At 38.8% G+C, this 16,052-nt stretch overlaps 1 protein-coding gene across 2 annotated transcripts in view; it reads right to left on the bottom strand.

The window, feature by feature from the left end:
* ITGA9 (integrin subunit alpha 9) overlaps positions 1-16,052 on the bottom strand; it is a 238,781-nt gene that overhangs the window by 190,262 nt on the left and 32,467 nt on the right. For both annotated transcript variants that reach the window (XM_077179385.1, XM_054637200.2), the window contains exons 10-14: positions 13,654-13,759; positions 12,126-12,220; positions 9,066-9,156; positions 8,502-8,547; positions 4,898-5,052 (exon numbers count right to left, since the gene is read on the bottom strand). In XM_077179385.1, the coding sequence (XP_077035500.1) occupies positions 4,898-5,052; positions 8,502-8,547; positions 9,066-9,156; positions 12,126-12,220; positions 13,654-13,759 (493 nt within the window). The remainder of the gene's footprint in view (positions 1-4,897; positions 5,053-8,501; positions 8,548-9,065; positions 9,157-12,125; positions 12,221-13,653; positions 13,760-16,052) is intronic.

Genomic DNA, 16,052 nt, shown 5'->3' with positions numbered 1-16,052 from the left:
GTGGCTTGCTGGGAGATCAAATATTAGTTAAAGTATTCTACATCAGTTTGATTTCTGTCTAACTAGTTTTCTTTTTGCTGAAAAATGGAGTGGGAAAAGGTCTTATGAATGTATAATTTGTCTCAACCAATTTTATCCTGAGAGTTGGTATAAAAACTTATACATATTTGAAATCACACAAATATGTATTAACTACCCCAGTTATGCCTCAGAGGGCTTTAAAATTATTATGATTTGGCTAAATTTTTCTGATTTACTAAGTAGAGAATTTTAAAAAATCTTAAAACACAAAAAAATGTCACTTGAGAAATTATTGAATCCCACTTCCTAAACCTGGAGGGGTAGCCATGGACTGCAAAAAGGATGTGAATAAAATACAAAAAAAGCCTTCTACAAGCTCTCAAGCCAGTGTATGTTATATTTCCTGCCATATGTCCAAAGAGGGTATTTTAACTTTGCTTCACTTCTTCTATTTATGCTAATCAGTGTACTTACTAGGGCACATTCTGCAATACAAATGCTTCTCAGTTGTGGGTGCAGAATGTGATGAGGGCAATTTACTCACTGAAATTCAAAAGAAAAAAGCTACTTGGGATAATACAAATAAATTTGAAAGAGAATTAATTTCATTTCTAATCCCACCAATAATAAATCCACAGTTCCTATTCTGTGTCAATTAAATTACAACTATATTCTGGAAAACAGAGCATTGCTCTGATGTAAAAACATGTTTGCATGAGAACATTTTGCATTAATATGTTTTGTGTAGTAATTTTGTATTATAAAAACCGGTTTTCATAATATATAGAATTATCCAGTGGACTAAGAATATTACGTATAATATTCTTCCAACTATACATGAATGCAGTCAAGAAGAAAATATACATCCTCAAAAAATCTATTTACTTTTATTCCAGGATGCAAAGTTAATCAATTATACTACAAGAGCCAGGAATCCTCTCGAAACTTGGCTGATTGACACATTTTAATACATGTATCTGTTGAGGATACTCCTCTATAGAATTTGAAAATGAAGACCCACTGTATAATTCTATAACTAATTTCAAAACATATTGAACCAACACCTAAGAGATACAATATTGTGATATCCCTCATACCCACTACCCATTAAAAAACACTGATTCCTGGGCTTCACAGAGTGGGAGCACTGACTAATGAGAATTGGGTTGATGATTATTGTATGCTGTATGATTACTCATGTTATTGTTTCTGTTGCTTCTATCTTTACTCCTATTATCTTTCTATTATCACCTCCATGGACAACCCATAAACTAAAGAAGATTGCAAGGAAAGAGACATTTATTATATTTTTGAGTCAAGGGGTGAATGTCAGACACTGAAATATTTCATGCCTATTGATATAAAATTTTGCTCATTATAGCAGAACTGTATAAAGGAGTCATCAAAGCCCACCCCTCCATAAAGATGCTATTCGGGGGGACCATTGCTACCAAGATCAGCTGGAGAAGATCAATGGAACATTGTGGGATCCATAGATGGTGGTGTTTTCTTTATTCTGTCCCTGTCACTCTCTTTCTGATCCCCTCACCTTTTCTTTCTTTCTTTCTTTCTTTCTTTCTTTCTTTCTTTCTTTCTTTCTTTCTTTCTTTCTTTCTTTCTTTCTTTCTTTCTTTCTTTCTTTCTTTCTTTCTTTCTTTCTTTCTTTCTTTCTTTCTTTCTTTCTTTCTTTCTTTCTTTCTTTCTTTCTTTCTTTCTTTCTTTCTTTCTTTCTCTTTCTTTCTTTCTTTCTTTCTTTCTTTCTTTCTTTCTTTCTTCCTTTCTTCCTTTCTTCCTTTCTTCCTTTCTTCCTTTCTTCCTTTCTTCCTTTCTTCCTTTCTCTCTTTCTCTCTTTCTCTCTCTCTCTCTCTCTCTCTCTCATATTTACTATCAAATAAAATCCATACTATTGACTTTTGCATATGGTCTTGTTTGCACCTTAATTTGGGCAGAGGCATTTCTAATAACTTTAATAACCAGATCCCAGCAATTTTACTACATAAGTTTACTTCCATTTTCCTTCAGGGATGAATGCAGAAGCAGCACTTGATGCACAGAGATGCCAGCAGTCTCCTTCTTGTCCTGGTCACACAGAATTAAACGGTCTGAACAGGCTGAAACCTTTTCATCCAAGATAGGAAAGGCCTTTCTCTAATCTCTGGCTTTCCTGGCAATACAGAGGCCCCAGAGGACACAGAGCAATGACCCCTCAAGCAAGGGAGAAACAGTCTAAGAGAGATTCTGAGATTACAGAGTGAAAACTTAAAATGCTGTACTTCTCATGTGTCCACATACTGGCAGCTGTCTCTGTCAGGAGGCATACAACTAGATGTTCACTAGTTCTATGCCTCCTAACACCGAGGCAGAGTGAAGAGTCAGACAGAGAGTGGCACAGAGTGCAGAGCACATTTTCACTTGGCCATGGCACATGAAAATGTGCTCTTTGCTTAGACAAAAACATTTCAGCGATAAATTCATACTTCTGAAAACTATAGTCTGCAAGAAACAACTTAATGGATATTGTACTGTCATTTGCAGTGTTAAGAAGTATCCATAAACACAGATCCTCAGACAGGTGTATTTCAGTATTGCAACAGAAGGAGAAGGAAAAAAAAAAAAAGGTAGGTAATGTTTACATGCAAGTGTGAGGCAAATGAAGATGAGTTTTCTTCACATTCTTGCTAACAAAATAACCACAGATTCAAATAAGTATTGAAGACACACATTTGCCACAGGAGAACGCTGCATGCATGTTCAGCTTGATTTTCTGAACACTATGTACTAAATGGCAAATCTCAGCTGTCCAAAAGCAGGAGAAATGCTCAGGTTTACACCAGTAAGCAGTAATCTTGAGAATCCATGCTGACAAGCTGTAGGGAAGTGCCACTCTAGATGAGCACTCCATTCTCGCAGTCTGATTTAACAAAATGCACCCAGACATCTGAGGGTGAGACAAATCCCAACACTTTCAGCCACAAAATTCTGGCATAGCATTTTAACACCTCTGTAAGCCTTTCAAAGTCTGAACTGCATACCAATGCATTAACAGGTTTTTTTCCCCTGTACATTTAACCATGCAGGAAAGGAACCACTACAATATTTCCATTAATTGTTCCATCTTTTGTAAATTAATATTCTTCAACCGCAATATAATTTAAATGCCCTGACTGCTAGAATACTAACGGAAAGATTATTTGAGATATTTTATCCAAATCACATCCTGAATGGGTTTTATACAATCAGATAGCTCTGGCTGTAACATTTTCAAGAAAAATCACTTTGTTAGAAGCATTCTATGAAAGAGCAATGGTTGAAGTTTATAACTTACCTAATAATAAAAAAGTTCCTTGTAATGCAATGGATGTTAGTCATGGAAAAAGATGCATATGTGCTTTTACCCAGTAAATCATGAGCAGTACAGTTTGTATGACAACACAGGTGAATTCAGAATGAACAGGAAGACAGGTCTTTTTTAAACAAGGGAAAGTGATATTTAGATTAGAAAAAAGGCAGTTTACTTCTTAGCCACAGATCCAAAGATATGAAATTAAAGCAAAGGAAACATTTTAAATAATACCCCAGGAATGTAAGAACCCCTAGATATTCAGAAAACCTACTTGTAATGTTTCAGAGAGGAATTAACACCTCAGGAACCCTCAGAAATGTATTTCCTTAATGACAGAGTGGTAGGTAGTAAAAAAAATACTTTACCAAGGCATGTATTTGTCTACTTAGAGTCATCATCTACAGGGAAGGAAAAAGTCAACATTTAGAGGAAGTAAAAACCGAAACTGAAGTTTCAGTTGCACCAATATGTTAGAATACAGAGGAATCTTAAATATAGTAACTCCATTGTTTTGAGCTGTTCAGGTGACAGTGACAAGCTGCTTGTAGTTCTCACTTCATGTGAATGCAAAAAGTAGCAAGAAGCCTTTTCCTTTTCTGACTTAATTAAAAACAGAATACTGCAGCAGGCTCAGGTGAGGATACACAGAACTCACCCTTCTCAACTAGCTGCTCAAAAAGGTTAGGGCACAGAGCAAGAGGAGGCAGTGCTTCCCCCAGCTCCTCACCAGACTCACTGTCAAGACACAGCATGTTGTGAGGCTGAGGCATCTTCGCTGAACTGTACAGTACAAGTCCTCTGCCATTCTTAAAGCATGACAAAGGTGAAACATCATGAAAAAAATTAACCCAGGCCTTAAATATTTAGAAATGCTGTATCTGTCCAATACCACTCCATAAAACACCTAAGATTTGTAAGCATTGAGATGTAAAAGACATAAGTAGTATTTCAACAGAGCCAAGATGTAAAGGCTAGGGCAATTTCACGTTACACAATTCCATTCACCTGAGAAAATCTAAGTGTTTCACTTAATCTGGAAGATATTCTTGCAATTAGTAAGATACTAGGCTATTTATAATCAATTTACAAACAGGTAAACTGATGCACAGAAAAGGATTTTCTCATGTCTGTTTCAAGAGCTCCTTGCAGACTTTCAACACTATTAATCCAGGGCAAATCATACCTGTCTTCTAATAACAGTGATAGAGGATATGGATACAGGTATGTATCATTAAGAGGTAAACAGGAATATGAACTCAGAAGGCTGTGTTCTCTATCCTTGAAGTAAGCCCAAGCAGACATTTTCCTCATTTCACACAGGAAGAATCTGCCTCATTATTATGTCAGTCTCATCAGAAGGTGAAAACGCGTCCAAGAAAGTTCTCAAGCGTCCAGCTTTCTGGGATTGTATGGCCCATGTTAATCTTGAAACTAATTTCACACAAAAGCTCTGTTACTAAGTACAAAGAGAGACCTTGACTCTGGGTCAACCAGTTACTGTGCTCCTGTCTAGGGCTGGCACAGGTACCTTACCTATTTCTCCAGGAACATGCTTGCCACTGAAACGAAAGCATGCTGTGACATTGAGGCAGTTCACCGGCTGCAAACCATCATGGCACTGAGGAGCTGTGATATTGATAGATATGGGCAGGAAAATGGCGACATCCATGGTAATGACAGGCCTGGATCTGGAGATCAACAGAGAAGTAGAACTGAGTGACCATTCAGAGGGAAATTCTCCACAAAAGGAAAAAACAGCAAATTTGGTAAACTGCCCAATTTCAAGCAGACAGGAAAAATAAGAGAGTACATTTGAATTGTAAGATAAACTAGCATTTTATCTAGCTGGCAAGAGCTACTAGAATTTAAACGAAAGTGGTAATGTCAGCTTGAAGTTTAGTGCTCAGATACAGACTGCAGGCAGGCAGCTGAGGAAACTGATAACATGTAGTAACAATAATCATCTCCAGCAAACATTGCATAACCTTTCCTGATGACTGAAGAGGATAACAAAATTACCAGAACAGCAAACAAGAACAAATTCATGCAAATGAGACTGGTTGCTAACCATCTTGGATGAACAGGGACAGGTAGGGAGAGAGTGTGGGTTTCCACAGAATGGTCTATAGGAAAATTTGTAACCTCAAAGTCAAGGAGAGAGCACAGAGGTCCTCCACAGGAGATGGATTCATACATAATTTTTCTGACAGCATAAGAGGGACAACAAACACCACATCCATGGTGGAATGGAGGAAAGGTTTGGCTAATTCCCTCCTGGCAAGTGATAAGGATTGAATACTCTTACCACACTGCTGAACTGTGTTTCAGGAATTATCCAGTGCACTGTGAACAAAAGCTTTCTACTCTTGCAACTCCAGCACCAGGTTATTGCTACCAGTACTCCTGGCTGAGGGAGACCTCAGCCAGAATCACAGAGCAAGCTGACTGCCTTAAGGCACAGGTGTCTTGCTAAGGAAATTTCTCTGTCTGACCATCCCGGAGGTACTCAGGCAGTCAAACTCCCACCAACAAAGACTTTAACTGCTGGGACCAAAGCTCATTACAGTGTGCAGCTCCAGCGAGCTGACAGGTGCCCACTTTGACTCCCTACACCCACCACACCCACACAGTCAGACCAGGTTTCCCATAGTTTCATAAAGCCTTTTATTTGCAATGCAGTAACACGGAAACAGCTGGAGGTGGTGCCTCCAAGGAGGAACCCCAAATAAAGGACCCCATGGGCTTTTATAGCATCACAGTCCAAGCACATTAAAGCCTCTGCTATGCTTCCTGAGTCCTCAGCTCCTGCTTTGTCTCAGTGTCCCCAAGTGTCCCCTTGCTTTGGGCTCCCACCACCCAGAGCTCAATCTGCAGTTCACACACCAAGCCACCTGCCCTGAATGTATTCCTCAACAGCTTCCTTCTTCACACAACACAGAAGTTCCAGCAGCTTGACTGGGAAAAGCAACCCAGAAACTCAGGCCCTCCTGAGCCACCTCCAGTGCAGGACTTCAGCCCAAAAACTATGGGTGTTATTCTTCCTGTTTTCAATTCTGTATGCATTCAAGATGAACATGTTCTTCCAAAATCAACTACAGTAATAAAAAAAACGTGCAGCAACCAGTAGATTCAGTTCTAAGGTAGTTCCAGCAGCCATGCAAGGTCAGATCTTGTAAACCACTTCAGGACTCTCACTCCACAAGACACTTACATTTAGAGTTAGGGGACAGGGAGAAGAGAGCAGGGATTGTGGTTACCTAATTTATATGAACTGGAACAAGATTCACATCAATCTGCAATACAGCTGCTCAGACTGTTTTACCACAGCCTGAAGTAACAGTGCAAATTCACATTTTGAGATGGAGGATAAAAAGAAATTCTAGCCTTAGAAATATATACAGCAGGGGAAAGGGAGGAAAAAAAGTCAGCATCCTATGATCATTTCACACCTTCAAAACACCCTGCTCTTTCCAAATGGTTAGAGAGACATAAAAGAGTAAATGCTATAACTGATCTAGAAAAATATTTCTCCTTCAAAAAAGTATTTCTCTGTGATTTTTTCCTTAATGCTATGTCACTTGGTCATTCACTGGGGAAAAACAACCCAATGCATCTGTCAAAGAGCCATACACACACATGATCAACAGAATGCGTCTGCCCCAAGTCAAGAAAGGCTTTCACCAAAGGCGTTAAATATCACTTAAAACAAAACATTTGTTGGTTTTGGTTAAAGAACTTCACAAAAGCAGGAAGGGTGAGGGGATGCATAGGAGAGAAAAAGTTTATCTCTTTATCCTAACTGCAAGAGGGACGCACTGTAAATTGGCAGTAACAGCAATTAATCAAGCTGTTCACAAAGTTAGTCAGTAATGCACTAATCTTCCCTGAAATGCACAAGCATAACTGAACACATGAACAGAGGTCATCATGCTGTTGTGATGTATGTGGTTTTAATCACAATAAGCCTTTCAGTTTGTCTTCCCCTCTCTGCAAGTAACATCAATGTAGGTGAAAAATGCAGTTTTCTTTCTAGCAGCTTCAGAGATGTGAGACTGTGAATTCCCATCTGGGGCATGGCATACCTTTTCACAGAAGCAGTTTATTAGCGTTCTCTGTATATATGATGAAGAAACAGAAAACTCTTCAAAAGCCTTGACCATTTGCCATGCTGATCATCAAGAGTATTTCTTCCCTCCCTCTCCTTTTTCTTCAGTGTAACTGATTCAAATGGAAACAGAGCTAAGTTTCTCCTGACTTGAACAGGAAGAAGGTTGGCATGTCTGTTCTGCAGCTCCAGCATTTTTTTACCTGGGTCACACCATCCCTATATCTTCCATTAAGACACAGGTGTTCCTAAAGATATCTAAGTATTGAAAGGATTTTTTTATTTAATATTAACAAGTTTAACAAAGGAGCTACTGACAAAAATCCAGTTTTCCATTCTGTTATCCAGGTCACTTGCACTCTAACTCTCCACCTGCATAATTTGGTGAACCAAGCTGTCCCACCTCTGTAAGATGGAACAAGCAATTACACTTAACTCACAAACTCAAAACAGCAGCCCAACTCCTGTGTGCACTGAAAACATATTCATATTTCATTTCCCTAAACACTCTTATTTCATTCTGCATCCCATTATAAAATTATATATATGCAAAAGTGTGTATCTATCTATCTATCTATCTATCTATCTATCTATCTATCTGTCTATCTATCTATCTATTTATCTGTATCTGCAAAACTACATCCTGGCATCCTACATAGCTCATTTTTTTGCTCAACTGCATTCCCTTTAATCACCATTGATTTACTTTAGGTAAACATCAGAATAATAAAAAAGCCTTGTCACGAGTCAGGAGCAACCTTTCTAAAGAGGCACTAAGATGCAACACATCTCCTTTCGGCTCTAACCCTTTTTCTTCATAGACCAGGTATTATCCTGGTATTATCACCCCCCATTATTCTATTTAATTTAGACTGCATTCTTTGACACCATTCATGTCTAAGGTTTTGCTTAAAAAGTAACCCAGCTAGCTTCCTCTGGCCACAATAAACTAGGGAGTAAACTGGACTGAGACCACATAAGATATAAACAGAAAACAGAAGAAGACAACAGTGAATGAAAAAGATATCTCACCTCAGAAGTACTACATTGTCTGACAGGAAGGCTCCAACAGTCATATCTGAAAAGTTTTAACATTGAGCAGTTACAAAGGAGGCATAAAATTCAGTTCCCTCAAATCTGTTGTTAAATCACAGAGCATAAATCTAAAAAAAGCATTTTCTGACTTTGCCAGTTTGTCCCATAAAATATCATTATGTCATAAGGCTTGTAACTAAAGGATTAGTTCTGTGATGTTCACTTCTGCTTCGTTCACTTCTGATTTTTATTACTACAGTTATATTATTTTCTACTTTTTTAGTTATTTTAAGATTGCCTTCCTGACAGAGCAGCTTCCCAATAACTTAAAACCTTGGCCAGATACTGAATCATTGTAACTGTCCAAATACTTTAATTAGGCAATTACTGAAAATTTTTATCAGGAGTTTTGAGTGGCAGAAGGGAAATGGAAAAACAGCTCAGTTTCACTGACCACCTGCAATGGCAGGAACTAGAAGCCTGAAAACAACCAACTCTGCTGTTTTCTCAGCCTGCTGATGTATTTTCCTGATGCTTTCACTGCCAGAGTAATTGACACACCTGGGTAACCATTGCTATCCATATCAACTCCCCCTGATATGGACTGGCCAAACATACGCAGCTTTGGGTTTATTGTTTGTCCAGACAGCTTCTGCATAGAAAACACACAAGTAAAATTAGTAATTAACACAAAAAATCCTCCAAAAAAACCCATTACCAAAACAAAAAATCCCAAAAACATTTAAGCATGATTTCCATGGCCACTGGGTCTCTCTTCTGTGGGCTGGAAGTGCTACGCATCTGCTGTCTTGCACTGCACCCCCACAGCCCTAACAGGAAGGCTGTCAACTGCCCTTTGCTCCCGGCTAGCAGGAGACCAGTGTTGACTTGAACTAAAAACCCACACCTGCATTACAATACTCATGTAGACCTAAGCAAAATAAGGAACACATCAAACAGATTTCTGCATGAGGAAAAAATATAATTGCGCCTAAGAGATTTTTTCTTTTATTACCTAATTTCTGTGAATAAAAGTTTTAAGAAGAATCTTAACAATATTAATGATTAGTTAAAACAGAAAATCACGCATAACCATTTCTTTTCACCAAGTCTGCCAGCATACTCAAAGTCAAAATGATTAATTCTCATCCCATTTGGAAATTTTGGTTTCCATCATCTATTACAGAGCATTTTCTGCCAGTTTGGATGTTGTATTTCATTTTTGCCTCCCCCACACAAAGATTAATTGACTTCTAAAATAGTTTCTTTCTTCCTTTAATTACTAACACAAAACTTTCTCTAAATGATTTACATTGTAAATGAAAATGTCTGAAGCAAATTAACATATCAAAATCTCTTTTTCTGAGAAGGCAATCAGCCAGCTTTTAATCATTCTGCTGGGCTACCAATGCAAGACCTGAACTCAACTTCTGACTGCAGAAGTTACAGACTGAGGAAACCATGAAGTAATTTTAAGTCTGTTGGAGGTGCTTCCCTGTTTGTGACATGTGACCAACTTTTCCTGGCCCTCCCATAAAAGAATGCAATATTGGACAAAAGATCAGGCAGGAAATTAATGGAAAAAAAGACTAGTTGAAGGTAGAAAAGATATCCTGACAGTTAGTTTACAGGAAAACAGTGCTCCTCTGAGTACAGATCACTTCTACTTGTGGGCAGGTGAGCTTAAGACAACTGGAAGTAACTTCATCCCCACATTACATTCACATTCCATTTTTGGGGATCCCAGTTAGGGTGGTAAATCCCACCTGCAAACACCTAAAAGACATCTGTGGGTTCTTTCAGCCTACAAGACAGAAGAATAATGCTGCTTTTAAGTACCATAAATGAAAATAGCAGGACACAAAGCCAAGTCAGCTGCTTCTGCTAATAGCTGCCACTGAAGCCGCTGAAGAGACATCAAAGAATGACACTTAGCAGCACTTTAAATGATGGAAACAGGAGGAAGGAGGAGGAGGAACTAACAAATTGAAAAGGGTGAAAATATATATCCTGCTGGACACCTCCCCCCGCCCTCCCCACCTCTCACAGCTTATTTTAAAGAGGAACTCCACAGCAGTAAAATGGATCAGGAATATAGTAATAAGATACAAAATGTCTTCCACCTCCAGGTTAAAATCCAGGCCAGATGGGTAAAAAGATGAAACTGTTACACAGTTTTGGTTGCACACAGGACTTGAACCAGCAACCTGTCTAGTGCCCTGCACCAGACACTGGGAAATGGCAGAGAGACAATGCCTGTAAGTGGTGCCCTCTTGGCTGCTCAGGACAAGGGACAATGATAGGAACAGTTTATCAAGAGTCAATGACCACATACCCTGCCACACTCTTGAGCTGAGTGTTTTCCCACTGACCAAACAGAGAGACATGCTGTATCTGCTGGCCTTGCTCCAATGGGGAGGGAGAGATCTAAAACAGGATGCCTTCCTTCCCACCCTGCTGATCTGTCCTTAAAAAATGTGAAATTTTCCCAAGAATGACCAAAAAAAAAAAGTGCAACTAAAAATCAAACCAAACCAAAAAACTAAACTATACTAAACAAAAACACAAACCCAAAACAAAACAAAAAAAAAAAAAATCTGATCCTTTTCAGCAAGAACTGGAAAGCTCTGGGGTTTTCAGAGAAGAACCTCCCAACCAGTGGCTCTTGGCAAAAATCAGGCAGAATCCTCCACATGCCATACATTATGAATACTTCTAAAATGCACTGAAGAGTCACTTAACTTCCTTTTTTCTCAAAAGCAGTGCATGCCATATACATGGTAAAGGAAGGACTAAACTTTTATAGTCTGTTGAAAGAGTTGCCAATATAACCACTGAACTCTTTAATTCTGTGTGAACTGATTTACTATGAAGGATCCCACCCAGCAACAAAACAAAACAACCAGAACATCAAACACAGAGAGAGAGGGAAGAGTCAGGCTTTCAGAACAATGAAATGTGCTAGACAGAGACTATGAGACATGTTGGGCAGCATGAGCATAAATTTATCTTCTCTACTTCCTGGCTACAGCATCTAAATTGCACTCTGTTGTCTCTGCACAAGACACCATAGCACATCCCTAACAAGGTTTTACTTCATCATAAGTGGGTAAGGGGGATGGCCCCTAAGAATGGCCTTCTGACGTATTGTCAGAATGCAAGAAGGCCAATAAAGTGGGTAAAGAGACACAAAAGAACAGTTAGTAACTCTTCATTCTCACAAAGTCTGCTTCTACAGGAAGAAAGTGCAACCTCCCAGTTTCCCACGGGCCTCTCCATAATTTGCATGCTCAAACCCCTTTCCAGGGTTTTCATTTTTCCTCTGCATTAGTATTATCCCTATAAACTAACACTCAACTTTTGAGACTCTGCTTGCTTCAAGAAGATATAGTTGACAACTGAAACAAAAGACAGTAAAAAATACCTCCTGACTAACATAATTTTACCTTTCAGCATAGATACAGACAAACTTTGGGAGAAGCTATCTTCAAACCATGACTGAGAAAAGGATATAGAGCTATGACAAGGTTACCTATTAAGGGACCCTTAAGTAGTGTTTATTTCTGCAGGTCCTGGGAAAGTGGCTTTCAGATTGGGATCATAAACAATAGCATCACATACCATGGAGTACTGAGGTATAATACCATTGGCATCCCCGTGGTAAATGTACACTGCTCCTATGTAGTTATCCTCCTTAGGCGCTCCAATGGCAACATCTGTAAAAAGTGCAGATTTCACAATCTATTCCATTAATCCAATTTTTCCCTAATTTTAGGATACAGCTATCCATAGGAAAACAGCTCCCCATGAAAAGGTGATCATCAGCTTATATGAACCTCGGTAGAAGAACTTATTTGATTTAATTAAGAGCTCATTTTAAGATAAACTTCAAAAATACACAAATGCATATGAGTTTGTACACATATGTATGTCTCACATAATCAGATGTTGTGCCTAATTAGACGCGTGTTCTCTTACAAAAATGTATCTATCAACCAGCAACCATACTCAAAAAAGTGAATTTAGAATCCTTTCATAACTAAATCTTCAACCCATGAGAAAATCAGCTTTGTGAACCAAGACAAGACTAGCAAAATATTTACTGTAGCAGTACCTTAAGGTTGGTTGAAAATCCAAGCCTACACAAAGAGGCGGGGGATATTAAATGGATAGGCAAGAATTAAAAACAACTGCTGAGAGTGACTTTTCAAATTACAATTGATCCAACTTAACCGCAAACTCTTACAGAGAGCATGATACCACCTCCCGTTCTCCTCTCCTACGTGGATCTAGTGACTATGCTATCTGCTAAAATTAAGCTTTTCACAATTGCTTCATACCCATGGACTGATCCAACTCCCTCTCCAGTCTCAACATCACCGTGACTGACTATAAATATTAGCAAGTACACACAAGCACATGTCCAGATGCAGAGGAGAAGCATATTCATGATTTGTGAGGGCAACCTGCAGTGAGGCTGGGTTAGGCTTAATGGGATACTGCGTCCTGAGTGGCCTGGAAGAAATAAATCCAAGCACACGCTAAATTGGCCTTTGTTTAGAAGTCCTTAATCTGCACTTCCAGAAACTAGGGCAGAAAAGGAACACCAACGTTTTGTTCTCACCTACTGCTCTCACAGCATGGGGTCTCACACTGAGCATCCTGAGAATGGAACAGGGGGAGAACAAAGCAAAAGAGAGAAATTAATAGACTAGGTGTTATCAGGAGTGAGAAGCTACTTCTGAATTATACTTCTTGATAAGAAATGAGATTATGTCAACAAAACCAGAAAGACTTGGAAACATCAGTAAATGGCCAAGAAGAAAGAAGTCAGACATAGGTGTCTGTTTTGTTCAGGGTGAGGGTATCCACAGCCTTTTATAAGCCATATGGGAAATAAGAAAATACAACAGCAAGGAAAGCAAAGCAATGTTAATGTGACCTGCACAGACACAAACTAAATCAACAGCAAGGACAGTCAGCTACAAAACGCTTTAGCACACAAATCCTACACAAGCAGATTTATCTTTGGGTTGAACCCAGGTGCTTAGTCAGGTCTGGATAAGCAATGCATGCCATGCAAGACTGAGAGTGTCATCAGTGTTGCTCACACTTATGGAGAAATGGCCATGGAGGAAATTGCACTGACCTGGGAAGCCATCGTCATCAATATCGCCAAGGGCAGCCATGCTCTCCCCAAAGTGTGCATTATAGGCACTGTCACCGTCCAGGGTGAGCTGCTCTTCCAGCACTCCCTAGCAAGCAAGAAATAAAAAAAAATCAGGGAAATGGTGAAAGCCCTGGATGAGGCAAGCCTTCCCCATGGAAGCTGCCCATATGATGTGGGAATGACCTGGGGCAAAGATGCAGCCTGTCTCTTGCTCTCTTTGCAGTGAGATTACCTGGGCTCAAGAAATCAAATTTACTTGTGTTTTAAACCTTCTGAATTTTAGTTTTAAAGGGGAAAGGGAAGACAAAGGAGTGCATGACTTAATGAAAATACTACATTAACTAAACAGTAACCCAGAGGTGTAACTAAATGCAGTCACAGGGACTGCTGAATCATGAAAGCTTACAGATGCCTAAAACATAACAGCCCAGAGTTTGTTCTTCTCACAGATTACATCCAACGACCAAAATCCCCAGTCTGAGTTTATTCAGCTAAACTCTAGCAAGCTAAGGAGTATTTTTTCCTAAGCAAACAACATTTAATAATTGGATTTGAAAACATTATAAGTACAGGGCAGAAGGATTAAAGCAAAGTCCTCCAAAAGCCTTCTTAAATTAAGAATAAGGAAATATATTTAATGAAATAAAGACACTGAGAAAAGTTGAAAATTAGGTAGTTTTGTACTACTATGCTGTGAGAAGCCTTATATGACGCTGGTATTTCCTGTCCACCCACCTTCTGGTCAGATATGTAAGATTTATTTTCTTACTGTCTTCTCTTCAGGGAAAATGAACATTTCCACATACTGTCTTCTCTTCAGGGAAAATGAACATTTTCACAAGAAAAAAAATTTAGTTATACAGTCTAAGTCTGTACCCACCTCAGGGTTGTTTTGGTTTTGCTTCCTTTGTGAATGAGAATAAGCTACTCTCTGGAACATGTACTAAAATCTTTTACTCAGCTATAAGGAGTTGCTGACTTTGAGAAAATCCCCGATAATGAAATTGAAACGCAACAGATAGAAGACAGGCAGGCCTGTATGTGTGACTCAATTATTTGCAGTTGTCACAGGAAAGGGCAAAATATAAGCATTTTAAATGTAGCATCATTATGCGTGCTTGTTTTATAATACAGTTTTCTCTGATCCTCTGCATCAACCTTTTAAGCAATGGTGCTAGCAGAATGAAACTGATGCCATTATGATTTTTGCCTTTTTTTTTATATATCTTTTATATACCTTTTATGTAACCTCAGTGCTCTTAGCATGCACTATTGTAATTCCTTACATCAGATAACTCAGCATAGTCCTGGTATTCTGTTAGGCCAGAGGACCAAACATCCTAGAGACCTCACAGCCGGAGGCCAGAAAACGCTACGCTATGCTGAGAAACCAAGGTCCTCTTTAAAATACATCCTGTAAATTAAGATTAGTCCCATCCAGGGGGGAAATTCTTCAAGACGGGGAGATATCATGCCATTCATTCAAGCCTCTCATTGGGGCATCTTTGGTAGATATGGTAGATATGGTAATTTGTAAGGTCTATAAAATTGTACATGACCTATCAGGTGTGTGCATTTTGGCACATTCCACCCTGGCAAAGTGGGGCACCATAAGGATCCTTATTAAATACCAAGGTAAAAACCCTTTATCCCTTAACTGTGTCTGGCTCTTAATTTTTAGGACCAAGGAAAAGGCATCAAAACAAAGTTTAAAATGTCCACTGCTAAAATAAAGCCCACAATCCTGCAAGCCATTGCTTGTGCAAGTAATTCTAACACACCTGGTGCAGGAGTATAAGAAACTCATACTAGCTTCTTGACTATTTTATAGAAGATAAACATTAACTCATGCGTACTCTCACTGTGAGCAGGAAATGTTGACTATCTGTTTGGCATTCTGGACCCTATCAGTAGAACCCAGCAGCAACACTGCAACATAAAAGGTGGAACCTCCTGTGGATAAAGCTCAAAAAGTAGAACTCAATTAAAGGAGCAGTAATAAAAAAAATTATGGTAAAAACACTTCTCAAGTTTCCTAAATGCTAGGACTTCTGGTGAATTTGAAGTCTAGCATAAATAAACTCAAAGTTCACTAAATATAAACCTATTTAATTTTAGTCCATAACAACTCTTCCTTTAAGACAGCAGCTTTAGGACCTGAATATTAAATATTTCATAGTATGTAAACAACCACTGTTTTCCTATAAATAAAACTTAAGAATGGCCTTGGTTAGCCAATGCAACGAAGTTCAGACTTTTCCAAGACTGTTGTTAAGTCATGTGAAATCCAACAATAACAGCTGATAAGAACCTCCCCTAAAACCTCAATATGGGGCATAATGTGAAAGTAACATGAATTCAACCTCTGCTTTCTCTCC

The sequence above is a fragment of the Agelaius phoeniceus genome, chromosome 1 (assembly GCF_051311805.1).
Source record: "Agelaius phoeniceus isolate bAgePho1 chromosome 1, bAgePho1.hap1, whole genome shotgun sequence".
Taxonomy (NCBI): domain Eukaryota; kingdom Metazoa; phylum Chordata; class Aves; order Passeriformes; family Icteridae; genus Agelaius; species Agelaius phoeniceus.
This window is presented reverse-complemented; position numbering and strand designations above follow the sequence as displayed.